General features: G+C 39.6%; 3 protein-coding genes across 3 annotated transcripts; 2 read left to right on the top strand and 1 right to left on the bottom strand.

Moving 5' to 3' along the window:
- The first annotated feature begins 356 nt into the window (after positions 1-356).
- Positions 357-6,036, top strand: bbs5 (Bardet-Biedl syndrome 5). The gene is made up of 12 exons (XM_080786718.1): positions 357-500; positions 704-786; positions 1,550-1,615; positions 1,725-1,774; positions 2,369-2,496; positions 2,589-2,724; positions 3,411-3,506; positions 3,850-3,912; positions 3,993-4,127; positions 4,913-4,996; positions 5,619-5,642; positions 5,744-6,036. Exons 1-12 carry the CDS (start codon positions 439-441, stop codon positions 5,843-5,845), a joined length of 1,029 nt encoding a protein of 342 aa, XP_080642844.1. The 5' UTR covers positions 357-438; the 3' UTR covers positions 5,846-6,036.
- Positions 6,037-7,405: 1,369 nt separating this feature from the next.
- klhl41a (kelch-like family member 41a) lies at positions 7,406-10,013 on the top strand. Its single transcript, XM_080786549.1, has 6 exons — positions 7,406-8,540; positions 8,641-8,798; positions 8,903-9,010; positions 9,137-9,322; positions 9,488-9,634; positions 9,755-10,013. The coding sequence occupies exons 1-6, from the start codon at positions 7,455-7,457 to the stop codon at positions 9,861-9,863; spliced, it is 1,794 nt and encodes a 597-aa protein (XP_080642675.1). The 5' UTR covers positions 7,406-7,454; the 3' UTR covers positions 9,864-10,013.
- A 171-nt stretch (positions 10,014-10,184) lies between these two features.
- Positions 10,185-17,304, bottom strand: fastkd1 (FAST kinase domains 1). The gene is made up of 14 exons (XM_080786548.1): positions 16,723-17,304; positions 16,490-16,558; positions 16,272-16,403; positions 15,788-16,183; positions 15,063-15,173; positions 14,826-14,957; positions 13,319-13,820; positions 13,074-13,188; positions 12,393-12,521; positions 12,140-12,265; positions 11,915-12,028; positions 11,651-11,795; positions 10,961-11,075; positions 10,185-10,840 (listed from the first exon to the last, which is right to left on the bottom strand). The coding sequence occupies exons 1-14, from the start codon at positions 17,061-17,063 to the stop codon at positions 10,745-10,747; spliced, it is 2,523 nt and encodes an 840-aa protein (XP_080642674.1). The 5' UTR covers positions 17,064-17,304; the 3' UTR covers positions 10,185-10,744.
- Positions 17,305-21,608: the final 4,304 nt, after the last annotated feature.

Genomic DNA, 21,608 nt, shown 5'->3' with positions numbered 1-21,608 from the left:
ACATTTGCATTGGATACATGGATTGGATTGGATTGGATTGGATACATGGATAAGAAACAATAGCATTCATTGCTGGTCTGTCTGGATGTCAAACAGTCTGAGAGTCTGAAAGAATCAAGATTGCGTGGAGAAGCTGGATATATATAGACTACCGTACTCTAGTCTAATTTACACATGATCTCAGACAATATTGGGTCTGGGGCTATAGAAGAATGGGCAGAGTTTGGGTGGACAGTGGACACTGTACAGTTTGCACTGTTACGCTAATATATTACAGTAGATGGCGGTATATGGTATGGATCTCGTCTCCCTTTCTCTTGCCGTCTGTTACCACGGTGATTCTGACAAGCTTTGAGATTACCAAAGGAACTGACCATATGTGCTAATCTAACTCGGTTTGACATTAGCTTTAACTGTGGATATTGAAAATCTGAAATAATGGCAGCGATTTTGGATGCTCTTTGGGAGGACAGAGACGTCAGATTCGACATAACAGCACAGTAAGTTATAGAATTGCATATACTCAGCCTTTGGTACAGCTATAATTGGCTAATTCGCAATAGCAACATGCTGCAAATGCAAACTGGCTTTATTAATCTAGATAGTTTTGCGCATGGTTGTGATTTGTGACATGTAAACATGGCTAGCCTACTATAGCTGTTTATTATTAAGTGTTTGTCTGATAAATTGTCCGTCTTAACAGGCAAATGAAAACTCGCACTGGAGAGGTATTGATAGACTGCCTTGACTCTATCGAAGATACCAAAGGGAACAACGGGGATCGAGGTATTTTAATTGATTCATGATAGGCATATCTTTTATCGAGCATTTTAGGATCGAGATTCGAGCCTCGATCGAGCCTGCCTTAAATGAAAAGAAAGCTGCATGGTTATTACTAGCCCTGAAACATGACTGCCATGATGATTATCATGACAGTCATGACGTAACTTCACCCTATTTTTGGCACTCGCTGCAAGTTTTCCGTATATATAAACATTCAGATTTCAAATATAAAGTACTCACATTTTGTCCCATGGGTGTTAGCTAGTAGCAGCCCAAACGCTAGCACTGCTGCATCCCGCGTTCTTTAATAAAAAGCATTTTTGTCCGAGCGCCCCGGCTACTTTTTTCAAACGGGGTTCGTTTGGGAAATCCACAGTTGCACACCGGGAGCGCACTCGCCTATTAGTCTGTATTGGCAGGGCGGTCAGAGTACCTATATCGAACACACTGAGTGCCACCCTCCTCCCGACCGATAGGGGCGCGTAGTTGAAAGCCAATGGGAAAATAACAGCTCGGATAAAAATGCTTTTTATTAAACAACGCGGGATGCAGAAATTCTAATCGCTGGATCTGCTACTAACTAACACCCGTGAGACAAAATGTGAGTACTTTATATTTGAAATCTGAATGTTTATATATACGGAAAACTTGTAAATGCAGCAAGTGCCAAAAATAGGGTGAAGTTTCGTCATGACTCTCGTATGAATACGAGAGTCATGAATCATGGCTAGGTTATTACAGGCTTTGACTATATCGTCTTTTGCAGGGAGACTCTTGGTTACAAACCTGAGGATCATCTGGCATTCTTTGGCTCTGCCAAGAGTCAATTTGTGTGAGTATATTGATTTACACAATTCTGTGACAGTGTTTCAGCTGCCCATCTGGCTAATAAAACATTTAAAACTGCTGAAATCATGGAGACTTTTTCTTTTTTTCATCAGCTGTGGGTTACAATTCAATTATTAACATCACAACAAGGACAGCAAACTCTGTAAGTAAAACTTTAAAATCACTCATATCTATGCATGTTATGCATAACAGGTATTTTAATATTAGTACAGAACTTGTCACTTACAGTAGTATGCACTGACTGAATGTAGCATATCGTCACGGTCGGGTGGAAATTAACCTTGTCCAAAATGCTTGGAAATGGAAAAAAGTCTCTGTTCCAATGTTATTATTAGTCACAAGCTATTTTAATACTTTTCAGTGGTTATAAAACACTTATATAAGTTACCCACAGACAGACATATAGCCACTTCAACCTGGCGTCCCTATTTTGAATATACCATTATTTGTAAAAGTTTTCAAATCTATTCTTAGCTTGCGCATGTTCATGATAACTACTTTTTATGTACCGGTATGTGGTGTATTGCCATGCTTTTTGTTCTTGCTTAATGTAAATCACTCTGGATTAAGAGCATCTGCTAAATGCCTAAATTGTAAATTAGTAGTTGTGGTGTTTTTGTGGTTTTTCTGCTTGACGGCGGCAATAGACAAACCAAGTAACAATGTAAAATCACAGACTGATTATATGTTACAAACCTTTCCAAGTTGCCTTCAAGTGTTACATTTTATGTTCCAGAAACTGAGAGGCCAAACAGAAGCTCTCTACATTTTGACAAAGTCCAACAATACAAGATTTGAATTCATTTTCACAAATGTGGTTCCAGGAAGTCCAAGGCTGTTTACTTCGGTCATAGCTGTGCACAGGTATCACTGATCAGATGTTTTAATCTGTTACATGACTCCATAAATCAGAATGCATGTTGTGTTAACAAATGTGTATATTGTTTTGTTTATAGGGCCTACGAGACATCCAAAATGTACCGTGACTTGAAACTGCGAGGTGCTCTTATTCAAAACAAGCAGCTCAGACTCTTGCCTCAGGAACAAGTGTACGACAAAATTAACGGAGTGTGGAACTTATCCAGTGACCAGGTACTGTATTTCTACTTGAAGTTGGACAGTTCAAAAGATTACTGAGGTTAGGGTTAGGAATGAGGTTAGATTTAACACACTTGGAGGACCATGGGCGAGCTGGGTACCATCCCGTTGGTCCGACTGGCCCCATTACTAACCCCTAACCGCACGTGGAAGTCTCGTAGTCGGGACTAGTGGGATGTCGGACTTAGGCTTAGGGCTGATTCATACTCCTATTTTAGAGCCGAATAAAAGTCGGTTCGGCGCTGTAGAGCCTACAATGTGACGTCATTTGAGGTTCGGGGGGGCAGGTACCATCCTAAAGTCGTCTCTTCGGTGCTACTGAAAATTTCTGACGAGCCGAAATCATTTCGGCACTACAGCGCCGAAACAGCGGTAAAATAGGAGTATGAATCAGCCCTAAGTCCGACCTGGCCTTTTGAAGTGTTTCTAACTACGACTAGGTGCCACAGTGGCTCCTTGACTCTGAGGTAGAGCAGCCGTCTGGGAATCAAAAGGTCTCTGGTTCTATCCTCGGCTCCTCCAGGTTCATGTCAAAGTATCTACTAGAACAAGTCAAGACACTTAAGCCTTGTATTATATCAGTATTCATCAGACATACAAGTTTGCATAACTACCAATACATTATCCTTTTTAGGACATTGATCAGTGGAAATTTGTTTTCTTGTATTTGTTTCTTCTAGGGAAATCTGGGAACTTTCTTTATCACCAATGTCCGGATTGTGTGGCATGCCAATATGAATGAGAGCTTCAATGTCAGCATTCCTTATTTACAGATTGTAAGTGTAGTACACTAAATAAACTCGCTGGTCCAAACCTCACACTTCCTGACTGAATTTACGGAGCAGATATGAGTCAAAAATACATACATCAGATGCCAAATATATTATGAACCATTTGCATAAACAAAGTGAAGGATTTGCACAGTCAAGCTTTTTCCTCTTATGTGTGTGTTCTTTTCACCAATATGTTTTGGTGAAAATAATCAGTGTGAATTATTTACAAGTTTCTGCACTGAGACGGATTTCACACAGCCCTATAAAAATGCTGTATACACAAGTAACACAACACTAAATACTACAATAGTAAAAAAATGTCTCATGTTGTTTTTCTCCCTAAAAGCGCTCCATCAGAATAAGAGACTCAAAGTTTGGCTTGGCGTTGGTGATAGAGAGCTCGCAGCAGGTAGTTCAATCTAAATCACTCTTTCTGAATATGATGTGTATATTTTGGCCAACGTCAAAAATAGTTTGTGTTTGTTTTAGACTGGAGGCTATGTCCTTGGGTTTAAAATTGACCCAATGGATAAGCTTCAAGATGCAGTTAAGCAGATCAACTCACTACATAAGGTGTACTCTGCCAACCCCATCTTTGGAGTGGACTATGAAATGGAGGAAAAGGTAAACACCGACAATACAATACAGTACAATATGAGGCTAAATTTTAATTATTAAATTATTGATCGTTAGGAATAAATGGACATATCATATCAAAAGCGAGGTCCGTAGCCTAATGCATATCAATCTGGTGGTCCTTGAAATTCTAAAGGTTGAGAATCACTGCACTAGACTAGAGCATCTGAGAGAAGCAGTAAATAACAGTGTTGTAATTTGAATAACCGGTTAAATCTATCACAACCACATAAATCTGTCGCAAATTCATAGCAAAACTATTGTAATGTGGCTGTCTGTTAGTGTGTATAGTACAGTATGTACTGTAGCTATGTCTCTGTCTACAATGACTCAATACACTATCATCAACTCAAGGCCAGGCAACTTCATCATATATACATTTTTGGGGCTTTTTCTGCCTTTATTGGATAGCGTACAGTATGGTGACAGGAGACAGGGGGTGTATATATATTGTAATATATTATATCTAACTCAGTAGGTAAATTATGATTAACAACTTGGTGATATGATACATAACCTATTCATGGTAGATGGTTGCGACTTCCATTTGAAAGCTTGTCTCAAGCCATTTCACCTCCCTGCCTTTAGTTTCCTAGACGTACTGTATATATATAAAATAATTATGAAAATTACGAAATGTGGCCTTCCACAACTCAACTATTTTCACCCTTGTTTGCTTTGCACTTACATTACATAAGTATGTCAGTTGCATATAAATTTGTATGTTACCCATGGCAGTTGATCTCGTAAATATTTTCCTACTATGATTCCAGCCTCAGCCACTTGAAGAGCTCACAGTGGAACAGCCCCCCGATGATGTGGAGATTGAACCTGATGAGCAGACTGATGCTTTCACTGTGAGTTGATCCAATACTTACTCATCCATCCTTAGGGATGTCATGATTTTGGTTTCACACTCTCAAAATAGCACGTTGCTAGTGTCAACATAATGAAGCACAAACAGTAAAGTGTGTTGCCTGTCGTTTGAACAGTGGTACTCACAAGGCAGCTGTTGCTTTGCCCTCTCACTGACTTACGACATTCGATTGTGTTTCCACGCGTGTGTGTGTGCGCGCAGTGCGCTGCTCTCAGATCTCAGACATGCTTTTATTTGTTATTCTCAGTAGTTATTGTAGTAAGAGAAGTAGCCTACAACACTATTGCCCTGGGTAAATACAGAATAGATATATTATATTTAAAATAAGGAAAACATAGATCACTATAGCCACAAATAACTGTTGAATAACGGAGAGGATGTTACACTATTCATTACATGTCTTAAATTGACATTGAGATTTTTTGTTGAATAAACATTTGACCTCTTATTTAAGTTATTTTATACCATTTTGGAACCGAAATAGGGAACTGTTAAGAACCAGAATTGATAAGCAGAACCGGAATCCATACCGGACTCACAAAAATCCTAACTATACCCATCCCTAGTTTTCACTGAACTGATTCTTATTTGCTTGTTTTAAGGCCTACTTCGCAGATGGAAATAAGGTAAAGTGTCACAATCATCCCAGTTTCTGTTACATAATTTTGGACATTCCGTAATCTAAAAACTGGTCCGTCACTTTACTCTGTTTACCATTTCTCCAAAGCAACAAGACCGGGAGCCTGTGTTCTCTGATGAGTTGGGAATTGCCATTGAAAAGCTGAAGGAAGGTTTCACACTCCAAGGACTTTGGGAAGTTATGGGCTGAAATTATTTAGAACAATCTTTTATATTTTCATGTGTTGTAAGTAAGTATGTAACTGTAATGATATAAGTTATAGGTCTGCCCCAATGTTTATGTGTACATTCAGTATACTGGGTAGAAAATGAATTAAGAAATTATTGAGCTTGTACATCATGAGTGCAGAGTTGGGAGGTGTTACATAAAATATTTATTTTGAATTGTGAAAACTAGTCAATAAACATTTTAGATATATCTTTACAGACTTTACAGATTTCCTTTTTTTTACAGTTCATTACATTTTATAATTTGAATGTACCTTATATTTATATCATGAGAGGGGTACAAGTAATTTGTACATGGGACTGAGTCATTCATTCTGTGAACAATGATCTTAGGCAACTGTCAGAGGAGTAGAAATGGCAGTAGGGGACAAATGTCACCTGTTGTAGACACAGCTGCTCTCTGACCCTGTCTACTAGGAAGGGCACTCCCCCTGGGAAACACTCATTTGAATTGATAACATACTGAACTGGGCTCGTTCACACCTAGTAGTGACTCTGACTCATCACTCCATACTATACACACACAGTCATACCAGATTACATTCAGTTCTATCAATGAATTGTGAATCAGTTCTCTAAATTTAGACACAGACACTAGTACTCATGACTCCATACTTCTAGACACAGCCATTACGTTCAGTTATCTCTACAGTATATTTAGACACATACAATAATAATCATTATTGTCCCTGAAGGGATATTTGTCTTCACAGTCTGTTAAAAAAACAACAAAAAAGCCTACACATAACCATATAGCACTAAACAACATCACCAAGAGAATACCTGAGGTCCACACTGTAGAGAAAACCATCCTATCGTCAGGGCACTTTCTTTAATGCCGCAATGGCTGAGGGAACAAAACTCCTGCTAAAACAAAACCTTTTCCCAGATGGCATAAGGTCGAAGTAGCGATACAGGGTCATTGTCATTTGTTATTGAAAGTGCTAAGCGTGTGATGGCCTTATTGTTCATATCTTAAAAGTGTGTGTGTGGGAAGTCCGATAATCTTGGAAGCAATATGGGTAATATTGAAAAGTTTATTTCTGTTCGGTATGGACAGTATAGTGAAAAAACATGCGGCACAATACAACAGAACAGGTTTATGATGTAGTCACTAGTATAGTGACTACATCACTTCATACTTCTATAAACAGGATAAGTTCTCTATATATTTAGATGTTTGGAGAATACTAAAGCATGTAGGAAACAACAAACGGGTCTAAATGTAAATAGTATTCCTCACATTTAATACAATGCTTTCAATTGTTTTACTATATTTCCTTTAGATAGATCTTTTGACTATATAATGGTCATTGGATATTTTGGTGTGGTCATATAACATTGTTGTCACCAGGGTGACAAGGATCCTCTGTTGTATTTACTCTGTGACAGCTGTGTGATGCAGGCGGCTTTCACATTTGGCCAACCTGAATTCTTTCTAGATGCCTGGTGAGCTATATTTAGATGGGAATGGTTATATTGAAGGGGCTTCAGACCTGGTGGCCTATAGTTCTCAGCTTGGACAGCGTGCTGATAACAGTCTCTCTGAAATCCCCTTCCTTCTATTCAGCATGGATTCTAAAGGCTTGAGGGATGATCTTCGCTTGTTTCAGAGCACTTTACTCCAAGATGGGCTAAAAGAGCTCCTGATTGAGAACAAGCTAATTGACTGTGTACTAAAAGTAGGGGACAGAAGCCTCCCCTGCCACAGGCTCATTCTGGCAGCATGCAGTCCTTATTTCCGAGAGCTTTACTTTTCAGAAGATGGCAAGCAGCTGGACAACAAAAAGGAGGTTGTTCTCGAGAATTTGGACCCTGATATCATGGAAATGATAATGAACTACATGTATTCTGCAGAGATCGACCTCACAGATGACAATGTGCAGGATATTTTTACTGTTGCAAACCGTTTCCAGATCCCTTCAGTCTTCACTGTTTGTGTAAATTACCTTCAGAGCAAGTTATCACGAGCCAACTGCCTGGCCATCTACAAACTAGGGGTGACACTCGACTGCCCCAGACTGGCAGTGGCTGCTCGAGACTTTGTTGCAGACCGGTTTGAAAGTGTGGTCAATGATGATGATTTCCTGGAGCTGGCTTCTCATGAACTCTTTGCAATCATTGGAGCAGATGCCCTGAATGTTGAGAAAGAGGAAGTTGTGTTCGAGTCCCTGATGAAGTGGATCAGGAAAGATAAGGAGAATCGCATCAAGTCACTGGGCGAAGCCTTCGACTGCATTCGCTTCCGTTTGCTCCCAGAGAAGTATTTCAAGGAAAAGGTGGAGAAGGATGATATCATCAAGTCTGACCCAGAGATCGTCAAAAAGATCAAAGTAGTCAAAGATGCCTTCGCTGGGAAACTCCCGGAGACAAAGACAGGAGAAGATGGGGAAGGAGAGGACAGCTTATTGCCTGGCTATCTCAATGACAACCGCAGACAAGGCATGTATGCCAAAGACATGCTGCTGATGATCAGTGACACTGCTGCTGTGGCTTATGATGGCACTGAAAATGAATGCTTCCTGGCTGCATTGTCTGAGCTAATCCCACACAACCACGTCAGTGTGGTATCAAAGAAGAATAACCTCTATGTCTTGGGAGGATTGTATGTAGATGAAGAGGACAAAGATGCTCCATTACAGTGCTACTTCTATCAGGTACCCAAAATGCCTTTACTTTTGTCATTTTCTTTTCAAATGTACTGTTCATGGCATTTCTTTACCAAAGCTTCAGTAACCAAAACAATATTTTTCACAGCTGGATAGTCTCACTAGTAACTGGATAGCTCTGCCACCAATGCCTTCGCCCAGAGGTCTGTTTGCTATGGCGGAATGTGACAATATCATCTTTGCTGTAGGAGGCAAAGATCTACAGTCCAATGAGTCTCTTGACTCGGTTATGTGCTATGATATAGGGTGAGTATATATTGCCCAAATTGATACATTTTCTATATATTGCATACTCAATGTTGAACATGAATTGTTTATAATAGTGTCTTCTACTCACTACTATACTATAGGAAAATGAAGTGGACTGAAACCAAAAAGTTGCCAATGAAAATTCACGGCCACAGTGCCGTCTCTGAGCATGGACTTGTATACTGCATTGGAGGAAAAACCGATGACAAGTAAGGCTGCAATAACCACAATAAATAATAAAAAGATGCATTTTCACATTTTGAATGTAATGTATGCACGTACATTGCACGTATGAACAAAATGTTTTTCTAAAACCTTTTATCCCACAAATATAGTAAGACAACCAATAAGATGTTTGCATACAATCACAAGAGGTCAGAGTGGAAGGCTGTGGCATCTATGCAGACACCACGATCCATGTTTGGGGCAGTCATCCACAATGGGAAGATTATTGTGATTGGTGGAGTCAATGACGACGGCATCATCGCTACATGTGAAGCCTATGACTTTGGAACCAACAAGTATGAGCATATAGTTATATTGTATTTATTAATAAACATGTGCCTAGAATCTACAAATTCATGAAATCCCATTTAAGGGTGACCATCATTGGAAAGATATACATAATACATTCATACACGATATGGAAGACTTCCATGAATGAACCAAAATGTGCCTTGTTCCAGGTGGTCACCCTTCACAGAGTTTCCTCAGGAGAGGAGTTCCGTCAATCTGATCAGCTGTGGAGGGCTGTTGTATGCAGTTGGAGGCTTTACTGTGGTTGAGATGGAGAACAAAGAGTGTGTCCCCAGTGAAATCACTGACATTTGGCAGTAGGTGTCCATTTCTTTATTACATCAAATCATACTTCACTATTCTAAGACTATACTGTAGGATCGTATTTGTATATTTCACTTGTGCAGTATGCTGACAAATGTCTCTTTTAATAATAGGTATGAAGATGATAAGCAGTGGACTGGGATGATCAAGGAGATGCGCTATGCAGCAGGGGCCACTTGTGTGTCCATGCGCCTCAATGCTGCTAGAATGCCCAAACTGTAACAATTGGAGGATACTGTGTATACCAATAATGTCGTTTGTTTCTGGTTGTGAAGGCAGTGTTTTTGTTTCTATTTTTACTTGTGGCTCACTAGTCAACATAATACCTGTTTTTGGTGTGTTTTTTCTTAATAAATCATATTTTAATTGTAATTCCCATTTATTTATTTTCTAATCATAGATTCATACTAAATATAAATATGTATGTGCAATATGCTACAAGTATACCCATTGTCCCTCCTCTACAAGAGTGGACACACTTATCACTTAACACTTATGTTAGTAGAATTGCTTTTAAAAACACTGTATACAAGGTAGGCCTACTTGAATGAAAAAAAAAACTTTTATTACAAAACTTCAACAATTCTCATTACAAAAAGTGGTCAGTAGGCCTATGTTAACTCTAGGCTCTCCAGTGAAAATAAAGAGCACTTAATAAATATGCAAGTTCTATCAGACCTTCTCAGTAACACTTGTTATGCATCAGATACTAAACATACAATGCATTATCTTATAATGTATTATTGTATAAGAACTCATAAATACCCATGATCACAACACCTTATAAAGCATTTTATAATGACTCATATCATCACCTTCATTAATCTAATTACTTAAAAGCACCAAATGAGCACTTAGTGACTTATAATAACACTATGTATATCATTATAAAATGATTATAATATATTACAACAATGATAATTGTATAGTATAGTATGAGTTCTTAGAACAGTGTTATAAGCAGTTTATAATGCATTATAAATATGCCATGACAGCACTGAAAATTACTGTGGAAGGCATAGCAAGTGTTGCCATACTGACTTCTAGAGCTCAGTCAGTATATTATAAAGCAACGTTAATTCAATACAGATAAATGGGCCCTTTCAAGAAGGCAGATCTGAAAATATTTTCTTCTTAAGATACTCATTCCTAGCATCTTGTGTTGAGAGTTCCATGGAGTTCCATTCAAAATGAGGGATCTGTATGTGCAAATTAAAACATTGGTTGTTGGATACTGAATATTTCAGACTTGATACAAATGTCATTCAAGTAAACATACACCACATTCAACCTCCTCTATGCTTGCCTCTCTCTCTCACCTGAACAACATGATATCCAAGGATTTCTAGGTGCCTCTTTCTCATCATAGCTTGACCTTTCATGTGACGAGAACTTCTGCAAAACGACTTGGAATCCAAGAAGTCCACAGCAACACTAATAAGTTAAAACATGAAGGGGTAAAAAATACATCATTTTCCTAATGGTACATATTAGGGGTGGGACAGTTCAGTTAGCCCAGCTCAATTTTGGGGTTTTGATTCGGTAATACATCAAATGCATAGAAATAGTAATCCAGGATCATAGGTAAACCAGGCAAGAACCTATCATCAGTCTAAACAGTATGTCAACTAAATCTATAATCTGTCTGTACATTGAAACTATACACTATAGGATGCCATTTGTCTACAAATTACCTGGCATCTGTCTACATAACATGATCTCTAAAATACATTTGAGCCTTTTCATAATCCTGCAAGGTCATCAAGGCAAGTGCTACGGGCTGAAAGGTGTAGTCTGAAGAGGTAAATCTGAAGAGGTGAGTCTTCAGATTACGGCGGAGGATTGGGACTTGGGAGTGAGTCTGCCGTTCTAACTGCAATGGGAAGTTCGTTCCAGTTTGGATAAAAATAGCTGATCTACAAGCTTACAAAGCGTTGCGATTAAATTATGTAAACTTCTGTAAATCGTCTGTTTTTTCTGTTTCGTCATGTTGTGGAATATATTCTTACCGCTGTGCTCCAGGTGGCAACTCATTCCTGTTCTTTTCCAGTGAATCAGAGCCCCATTGAACCTTTCCACTGCCAGAGATCTGCAGTTTGTTGGGCTCTATGTAAGGCACAGGCTGATAGTTCTTGTCCAACACACACTCAAAGTCTATAAGAACAAAGTGCAATGCAATATGAAAACATTGCTTAGCAAAGCCAGGGGGTAGCATTAGTTTACTTTATATTGTGGAAATGACCATCATGATTAAATTGTCATACATTACTTGCCTACTGTGTAGAAATAAGGGGTGTCCACTGCCACTCGGGCACAGTTCATTCCCCCCAGGACCTCACCCAGCATTCTGTGAATTTGCTGTTGTACATGACTGATAAATCCATTCCCTGGAAAACATTTGACAGACAATTGAAAGTGTGGATGAGATGATTACAGCACACTTTCTTCTTTATATAGTATCTTTTCTCTACACTAACAAACAGTCCTTGACTCCTTACCTTTCCTCTGCAGACAGTAGTGCTCATGAAACCATGGAACCTGGAACTCAGGGCACTCAAGACACACAGCTCGATTCAGCTCCATAAGCTGCAGTCGAATCCGCATTTTGAAGGCATCATGTAGGGCTGTCAGGAGATGTTTTATTATCAGTGATGAAGTACTGAGTCTGATCCTCTAAGCTGTGATTTGATTGATTTAAAAATGAATCATTTATAATGCAATTGCCTTTGATCATTTTAACATAATTCTTACTTTCTAATTGTGAGTCCAGCTTGCTGAGAAAGTTTATATTAAAGATTTCTCTTATCAGTTTCTCTGGGAAACAATTGGCTATTGCCAAGGCATAGCCAAGAAGCACTAGCAAATGGGGATCCATGGAACCTGGAGACAAACAGATGAAAATATGCAAATGTAATCTTTAAAAACGTCATGTGTCTGAGCAAATCAGTATTTTTTGTCCATTGAGAATGAATGGACAATTTTACATCATAGTGTCTGAGCAAATAGACATGTTACGTCATGATGATGTACGATGATAAGAGCACCCCTCACTTCACACGGGTGTGATTTTTGAGGGTATATTCAGCTAGTGTAGATTTTTGTCCTAACACAAACATTAAATGCCATTAACAATGAATGGAGAATTTACGCCATATGTAGATTTTTGTCCTAACACAAACATTAAATGCTGTCTGAGCAAATCGGTATTTATGTTTTACTTTGATTGTATAATTGTATTGTGATTTATGCATTTAAAACTTTAGTCTTGCTTTTGTGGATTATGATTTATTATGGTTATGTTGTGGTTGATCATCCTCTATTGGAAAGAGCTTTGGGTAAACTCCTATTATGTTTATATGGTATATAAATAAAGATGACTTTTTGATTAACAATGATTAAAAACAAAACAAAAAAACACTGATATTCACTTACTGATATGAGGTGTAAAGTGCTGAATGCAAACTTCAAACAAGTCATCTGTTCCAGGAGGATCATAATTCAGTTTGGCAAAGGGTAGCAGTGTAGCATATGTCGCTGAGTGATGAATCTTAAAGACGAGAGAGAAAAGAAAATTCAGTAAATGATGTGTTTGCTCTGCTTTTCCTGCCGTTTACATTTAAAATTATTATTTAAAATCTAGTTATAATATGTAAAATGATATAGTCTCTCTAAAACACCTTATCAATGTCTTTAATTGCCACACAAGCAACACGATCCATTAAAGGAGTACATAGATAGTTTGTCCGGGTTAAGAAGGCGGCCAAGTCAAGTATATTGCTCCAGTTCATCTGGTCCATCATCCTCTGTAATGTGACCATGGTCTCCTCCAGCAGAAATTCCTCAAACCACTCTGCAGAAAAGTACTTGTACTGTAGGAACTTGAGCTCTTCTAGTACCACGTCCAGCCGGTCAGTTGTTTGGAGTCTCTCTTGCCCACAGTGGTTCAGTGTCTGCAGTAAGCGGACATACTTGTTGGGAGTGTTGTGACGGTAGGAGGGGTCATTGCGCATCGACTTGGCAATCGCCACGGCTAAAGTGTTGAGGTCACTGAGAGAACACTGGGGCAACACCGCCTCCACCCGTGAGATCACACCTTCGTCAACTCGTGGGCAGGGCAGCATTGACAATATGCGGGTCATCATGGTCACTTCATGAGGAAAGACGCTGTTCTGCAAGAAGCTGCAAGAGAAAGAGTGCTCCATTAGTGACTTCCTCCTGGGGGATCCCGAGACATTCCAAGGCCAGTGAGTCAATGTGTTTTCTCCAACTGCACCTTGGTCTGCCCCGGGGTCTCCTCCCAGTGGGACGTGCCTCGAGGACCTCCCTAGGAGACGCCCGAGTGGTATCCTAACCAGATGTCACTTAAGCTGGCTCCTTTCCAGGCGAAGAAGCAGCGACTCTACTCTGAGTCTCTCTCGCGTGACTGAACTTCTCACCCTATTTCTAAGGGATATGCCAGCCACCCATCGAAGAAAACTAATCAAATGCCTGCCTAAATCAAATATGATGATATAGACCAAATAAAGTACCTTGATATCAGCGATCGTGACAATATACATTTATTTTTCGAACTGTTGCTTATTGCTGAATAAATTATACTTTTGAATTCACTTACAGTTCAAACCATGACATGCACAAGCATGGGGTTCACACTAATGCGAGCACCCAGGTCAGGTGTGTGCGTTGCTCGTGTTTATGGTTATATTTTGGAAAGGTAAACAGGGTGGAGTGAGACAAGAGGCTTTGGGTTGGGGGGTGATGGCCTAATGGTTAAAGAGAAGACCACATAGGCTGTAATGCACCGGAGTCACAGGTTTGATTCTTGACTCCCGAGCCTGACGACCCCTCTCTCTCTATCCCCATTTCCTGTCACTATACACAGTACTATAGACTAAAGCCCAAAGGATTTTTATTTTATACGTGTGCGGGAGTTTTTTCCTTTCTATGAAATCTATGTAAAAGTTTAATAATTATACAGTATGTACTATGTAGTAGGGAGTCCCTGCTTCATCTCTCCCTCAGCTAAGGGTTCTTTGGCCTGACAAACATTGAAGACCCCTGTGCTAGATGATATCTAATTTCATATCACAATATTATATAACAATATATTGCCCTAATCCAAAACAAACAGATGTAGGAAATTGGTATGTAGGTGTAGCAGTTAATAATCAAAACATTACTCACTTGACCAATCTATTCCTTAATTTCCTGAATAACTCAGGGTTCTGGTAATGCAGCAGATAAAGTGCTCGAGTAATTCTGGTCACTTCCATTGGCCTGTAGACATGAAGGTTCTTTTGGACTACTGATGCGATCCTGTCAAGAAACGATGAAATGACATGATTGCATTATTTTTATACACTGTACTGTAGAAGCTACTTGGACATGCTACATGACAATAACAGATCTAAAGCAACTTACTTGCTGATCAGCTGAAGATTCCTACAATTGATCTCTTCTAGTGCCTTAACAACAGCCAGGGCCTGGTGGGCACTGAACTCATCTGCCAATAGGAGCACTGTGTTCTCTAATCTAAAAGGATTTAAATAGCATATTAGAAACAATCTACAGCAAGTACCATGGGTTAGATTATATTTCATGCTGTTGTTAAGGCGCAATTTATATTTTGTTGCACATTATAGTAAACTTTAAAGTTTTAACCACTTAACCCTGTTTAATGAAGTATATAATATACTTCATTAGGGTGCATTTGTTTGGTCCAACGTACCAACAGTTCTACAGTCATGAGTCCGATACCCTGTAACCTGCCACGCATGTCGGGAGCCACGGGTGAGTTTTAACCCGGCCACAGGTCAGTTGTAACCGGCCATGCATGTCGGGAGCGACGGTGTTGTCGGACTAATGCCTGCCGGACTGTTAGTATGTCTAACAAACGTATGTAGTTGAACCCCACTTAATTGACCGTAGTCCCCCAGGGGCCTATGAGTCCTGCTCCATTTTTCCCCTCTGCACCAAAAATAAAATAGCTGATCTACAATCCTACAGTGCCTAGTTTTGCGACACGTTGTGAGCTTGTAGATTGGCTATTTTTGGCAAATATTTCTCCTCCAGAATAGGAACCTTAGTATTCATGTGGTTAGCAGTCGTGTATAAAACTACACTATAAAAGAATAATACAAACAAACCCTTCTCTTATTTCTGGACTGGCCATGGGACTAAGAGCAACAAACAGTGTGGTGATGGTGAAAGGATCAGTGCTTGAGTCAATCAGTTCTAAGAGTCTCAGTTTAGCTGCCAGCCTGAAGTCACAGTTGTTGAATTGCAATGACTGATACAGCCTCAAGATAATGCTGATGGTCTCTGCATCGAGCTGGCAAACGTTTTGCACCAGGATCTGGTTGCACTTCATCAGCAGAGGCCAGTGGCTGTGCTTGTGGTTACGCAGGAACCGCACCACCCTCCTTGCTGATGAGGGATCCTTGGAGTTGGTGTACAGAAGATCATCTGCCTTGCTTATGAGAGCGTCCCGCAAACGAGGAGACACCAAGGAAGACGCGCTAATCATCAGTGTGGTCAGGATCCTAAGAACAACAAACGCCACATAAATAGATATTAAAAATGGGAAACACATTTTAAATAAATTTTCATCACTTCAGCCTGAATGTATACCTAGCATCATCGATAGTCGACAGCTTCTGATCCAGAATGTTAGTTATTTGACCCATCAGAGGGCTATGTTGCAGGTGTTGAACATGTAGTTGTAGACATACTGCAAACTTGGAGAGGGATGACATTGGCAATCTGGCAAAACAAATGAAATCATTTATTCTTAATTGCGATAACAATAATTCCACGTGGACAGAGGGACATGATGTAATGTACTGTACCGGTCTAATCTGAGCCATGCTTCTGAAACCAGGTGTTGAACAAGTGTGTCATGAGGGTCCACATTGAGCCTGAAAGAATCCAATGATAAATTGAATGACATTGATAAGCTGCAGTTTCATATAGAGCCTGACCATGTATCGGCCCATTTATCGTTGGCATTTTAGACAATATCGGTCTAGTTTCTAAGTACTTTTAGTAGATAGCATTTAGAAGCTCAACTTGTCCTCCTTACTTGAGAATATTGTAAAGCATGTCTACCAACATGGAATCCCCCATCAGGGTAATTTTATTCTCGGCCAGGATCCGGAGGGTCAGGAACTCTGGGTTGTTCTTGATGAAATCAACAGTCCTCAGCATTTCTCGTTTCTCCTTCTGGAACTGCCACAGCATCCCCACAGCACAACCAACATGGTTCACATTGAGTTTAGCCTTGTTCTTGCCCACCACCTCAAACACTTGGTCTTCACCAGAGCAGACTTGCAGCCTCTCCAAAAGATAGTCGCTGTTCCCTGACCCCGCATGTAGTGCCCTGCGCAGGCAGGAGTTCACTAATCGGAACCGAAACAAAGCCATGAGCTCAGTCTCAGACTAATCGAAGGACAATGTGAATACTACTAAATGAAAGCACTGTTATTCAAGGACTAGGATCTTGGAGATGTGTCGTCATCTCTATGAACCAGTCGGTAATGTCGACTCGGTTTATTGTTCAGATCCATATGGAGATCCAAGCATCTAGAAGAATCGATGATGTCAACTGTCGTATAGTACCAGCTTGTCAGGTAACTATGGTAATCTGACAATCACGGTTCACGAATTTCACGGTGATGAGAGCTAGAGCTGCTCTAGTAGAGCATTAACAGCATAAACAATGTCTGCTGTCAGTCAAGTGTCAAATCGATAACGGTATCTCACATTTTTTGTCAATGACGAGTAGCACGTAACACCATTCCATAATGAACTCAATCCGGAAAACTAATATACATTTAAGCAAAACATTAGTCGGTCAGGAACAGGTCAGGAGATGTTGACTTTCCCACTGAGCACACGTGTCTGGAACAAGCAAAACACGACTGAGTCTGACTCGTCAGAGTGACAACGTCACATGCATGTATAGGTAATGCTGGGTTAAATGGCTGTCTCCGGCACATAGGATATATATTATTAATATTTTCTATATATAAAGACGTAAAATTCTCCGTGTACAATGTTAAAGTAGTGATAACATTCCACTTCCCTATATAGCCTAGCCACTTCCCTAGCCAGTAATGTCAAACAATGTAGTCGCATGTTTTAAGGCACAGAGCGTCCGTCACGGGCGGCTCTGTTGGACACCGTTTATAACACCGATCGGCACAACGAGGGATGCAAATCGAGCATGCAGTATCGGCTAAGTATAATTACCGAGAATTGAGGAGAATATGCGCACGGGTATTTACAAACTTTTGATAGTTTTGAGGTGATGAGTAAAGTGGCCACTGCCCTGGCTGCTATATTTTCATATACGGTCGAATGGATTGTCCCATATGCAGAGCCTGGCTCTGAGTCAGGCTGTACTGAAGTACAGTACAATTTTGATGTATTTGTACTTTAATTGGGTATTTCCGATTTCCAATACTTTTCCGTCTACTCCATTCCACTACATCTCAGAGGCAAATATTGTACTTTTACTCAACTACAATTAAAACTTTAGTTACTATAGTTACTTTTACTTTGTAGATTTAGATTATTATTATTACACAACAACAGATCATTTTACAACAATGTTTTGCACTTTCATCAATTCAATTAGTTTTTTGCTATTGAACTCATACTCATCACTTTTGGTTTTCTTCCAGACAAGGTTAGAGTACGCCCTCTGGAGCAGGAAGATGGCATTGCAGCAGCATCTTCCCTCCCTTTGGGAGTGGTAGGCTATGTGAACGGATGTGAACTGGGAGAGGGTCCATGAAATTGCTTGGGTTGTTCATCTGGGATTATTCAAGTGGCTTATTGTGTGATGTTAAATCCTATAAAAACACGGGACAACCCTTCTTTGGAGCCGGTTTCCACAGACAGCTAGGTCAAAGTTGTGATGGGGATTTTCAGGGGGTTGTTCACCAATCTATTGAAAAATATATTCTGTTAATTTTAATTTGCCATGACCTAGAAAAATGGAATCCCACACACTGTCTTCACTTTCACAGCATTTAGACCTTCATCAGGGCCGATGAAGGTCTGAACGACTGAAACATTGATCAGTAAAATGCTGTAAGTGAAGACAGTGTGCAGGATTCCATTTTTGAATACTATTCAATTATCCGACCTGTCCTGACTTTTTTCTTCTAAATTTGCCATGACCTGGATTTTCATAGCCTACCCAGGGATTCTCTTCTTCCCATTCCATACACCATCATTACTGGGGTTTGGATTCCACCTTCTGCTGTAAAGGTTGGGTACCCGGTAAGTGTATTTTGTTTGTTAAAATAAGTGTTAAATAGCTCTATATGCTCTGTAATCATTGCGATAGAATGTTTGTTCATTAACAAGGGTCTTCAGCTCCTTACTAAACAGAAATTTCATTTTACTGGTTGGGATTATCCAATCAGGAGAGATAACTCATACACATACAGTAGCCTATATAGGATAAAGAATCACGTTTTTTGGCTCCCGATCCGATTCCGATCATTTGAAAATGATGTGATCGGCACATCAATCACCCGATCCGATCGGGACAACCCTATTCTGCATCTATAGCCCAGCTCTGAGATGGTATGTAGAAGTGGTTGGTATTTAATGACCTTGGTCATAAAAGTTTCCCCTAGGCTAGGGTCAAAGGTGCAGGATATCTCTAATACAGACTCTTCATAAACCACAACAATATCTGGTGTATTTGCTGTCAAAGATGTAAATCACAGAGCTGAACACACACACACACACACACACACACACACACACACACACACACACACACACGCTACACAGATCTTCACTAAAAATATTACTTAAAGGGTTAGTTTATTTGTATAAAAATCCAAATAAAGTACTGATCATAAAAAAAATCACACACGTGTGAACTGAGTGGTGCAATCCCCCCCCCCCCCCCCCCCCTCTCTCTCTCATTAGAGACACAGCACTACCCCTCTCTCTGTTTCTGGCGCCCCCTACTGGTATAAATAAGTCACATACTCATGTGACTTATTCATTCAGGTACACAAACAAACAGGTACACGGACATTGCTGGTTGTAGGAGTGGTTGCACCACTCAAAAACCTAAAAAACAACACTGATCATGATGAATCATCATGATCAGTCCCCCGATAGATGATTGACATTCGATGCAAATTACTATTTACTTCTCCTAACCATACAGCCCGCATTGGGCCCATAAACATGCAAATATATTGCAGTGCATACGTGTACAAACTAGGGCTATACACGTTATTAGGAAAACATGTGATATGCGATAACATTTTGTTTTGTTATCAATTACAATACAATTATGTAGTATCATGAATACAAATAAAACAAACAAAAACAAGATACATGCACATTATGCAATGTGAACACAACAAAGAATTCAAGAAAATAAATAAGAAAAAAGAAGGTTAAAGAAAGTGAGCAGACTTTATTTTAAGGAATGCACTGGAATCTACTGTATGAGCGTTTGTCACTATTTCGAACATACTGTACATGAACCACATGCTTGGCACTGTTTCTGCCCCCTCAGTGCAAGAAGAGGACAAAGGTGTGAAGGAGGGGTGCTAGCGTTTTCCTTTGCCCTGTTTCGCTCTGGTCTTATCAGTTCGTTCATCTGATTGTATGGGGAAAGAAGCTTTTTTGCAGTCTATTTCCAGTAGCTTTGAGACTACGAAACCCTTTTTTCATGTGGCAGCATCTCAAACAGTCTGTGGTTGGGATGGCTTGAATCCTTCTTGATTCCTGCCTTGTTCATTGACACAACTCTCTAATAGAAGGCTCTGGTGTTGACACAACTCTCTAATAGAAGGCTCTAGTGTCGGCTATATCTACTGTTGACCACAAGAAGCCCAAATGTTCTGTGGGAGGATCATAATGGGACATTATTAAGTTTTTTCTTTTTCCCCCAGTTCATTTGTAGCCACACAACCAACAAAGGTGAGAGGATCTGATTATGTTTAATTAATGATGAGTTTGTTGGACACTATAAACACATTGAACAACTTCGTTTTATCAACTTTCTCTTCATACTAATAGTATATAACTAATAGTAATGACACCAAAGTCATTAATACACCAAATGGCTTTCAGTGTATTAATTGAGCATTCATATCAATAAATCAAATAAAATGAAAATGAAATCTGTCCAATCAGTGATTGCCTTGTTTGTGTGTTGACAATACACATTGTTATGGCAATCAGTCAAGTGACTCCAAACTAAATGACATCCAGTAACAAGATCCCAGGTGAATATGAGGTGTCACCTGGCAACAGCTACTGTAACGGCAGGTAAAGTTGTGAGACAAACACAACAGCAGTTCCAGATAAGTGAAAATGTGTCTTTTATGCCGTACAAAGCCTTGATGTTGCTGTTGTCCTTCATTCAAGGAAAAGGAGGGTATGAGGGAAGTGATAAAGGTAAGAATGTTAACAAGGGGTCATTCCTCCTCAAACTACTTTTTTTACTGGTGTATGAAATGTCTAAACTCTTTTGTCAGTTTTTACAAGTGAAGTTACTGTAGCATGTTTTGGATTGTCAAAGCTCTGTGTTGAATTCACATCAGTATCAATATGTTCCAACTAATTTGACAAATACACCATACACTGGTGGTGCAAAGTAATGTGAAACGAACCTTACTGTACAACAAAAAGCCTTCTACACGAGATAGATTAGGTGGGGAGGGTGGCTATTATTGTTCTGAGTGGGAGGAGCCTTTTTTATAGTGTGAGATAAGGAAAGCATATCTATCTTCACTGTCCAGCCACGGGTTATCATTGGGAGCTCATCATTACTGAAATCATATTGGATCAACGTGTTTTGGCAGACTTAAAAAATGTGGTACCGTAAGTATAGGTCCTTAAAAGATCATAATATGTTAGCTTTATTGGAATTGACATTTCACTATAAGTATATGGTATTTACAGTGGTTGTAATTATTCATC

This window comes from Protomyctophum bolini, assembly GCF_963924005.1.
Source record: "Protomyctophum bolini genome assembly, chromosome: 16".
Classification (NCBI taxonomy): Eukaryota; Metazoa; Chordata; class Actinopteri; order Myctophiformes; family Myctophidae; genus Protomyctophum; species Protomyctophum bolini.
This window is presented reverse-complemented; position numbering and strand designations above follow the sequence as displayed.

What these genes read in the sequence shown, in the direction of transcription:
- bbs5 (XM_080786718.1), top strand. Translation starts at nt 439, where the DNA reads ATGGCAGCGATTTTGGATGCTCTTTGGGAGGACAGAGACGTCAGATTC. An exon ending in GCATTCCTTATTTACAGATT is followed by an intron (nt 3,507 to 3,849) that starts GTAAGTGTAGTA and finishes TCTCCCTAAAAG; the next exon opens with CGCTCCATCAGAATAAGAGA. An exon ending in ACTATGAAATGGAGGAAAAG is followed by an intron (nt 4,128 to 4,912) that starts GTAAACACCGAC and finishes CTATGATTCCAG; the next exon opens with CCTCAGCCACTTGAAGAGCT.
- fastkd1 (XM_080786548.1), bottom strand. Translation starts at nt 17,063, where the DNA reads ATGGCTTTGTTTCGGTTCCGATTAGTGAACTCCTGCCTGCGCAGGGCA. An exon ending in TTAAGGAATAGATTGGTCAA is followed by an intron (nt 13,821 to 14,825) that starts GTGAGTAATGTT and finishes TTTCTCTTGCAG; the next exon opens with CTTCTTGCAGAACAGCGTCT. An exon ending in CCCTTATTTCTACACAGTAG is followed by an intron (nt 11,796 to 11,914) that starts GCAAGTAATGTA and finishes TTGTTCTTATAG; the next exon opens with ACTTTGAGTGTGTGTTGGAC.
- klhl41a (XM_080786549.1), top strand. Translation starts at nt 7,455, where the DNA reads ATGGATTCTAAAGGCTTGAGGGATGATCTTCGCTTGTTTCAGAGCACT. An exon ending in GTTATGTGCTATGATATAGG is followed by an intron (nt 8,799 to 8,902) that starts GTGAGTATATAT and finishes ACTATACTATAG; the next exon opens with GAAAATGAAGTGGACTGAAA. An exon ending in TATGACTTTGGAACCAACAA is followed by an intron (nt 9,323 to 9,487) that starts GTATGAGCATAT and finishes GCCTTGTTCCAG; the next exon opens with GTGGTCACCCTTCACAGAGT.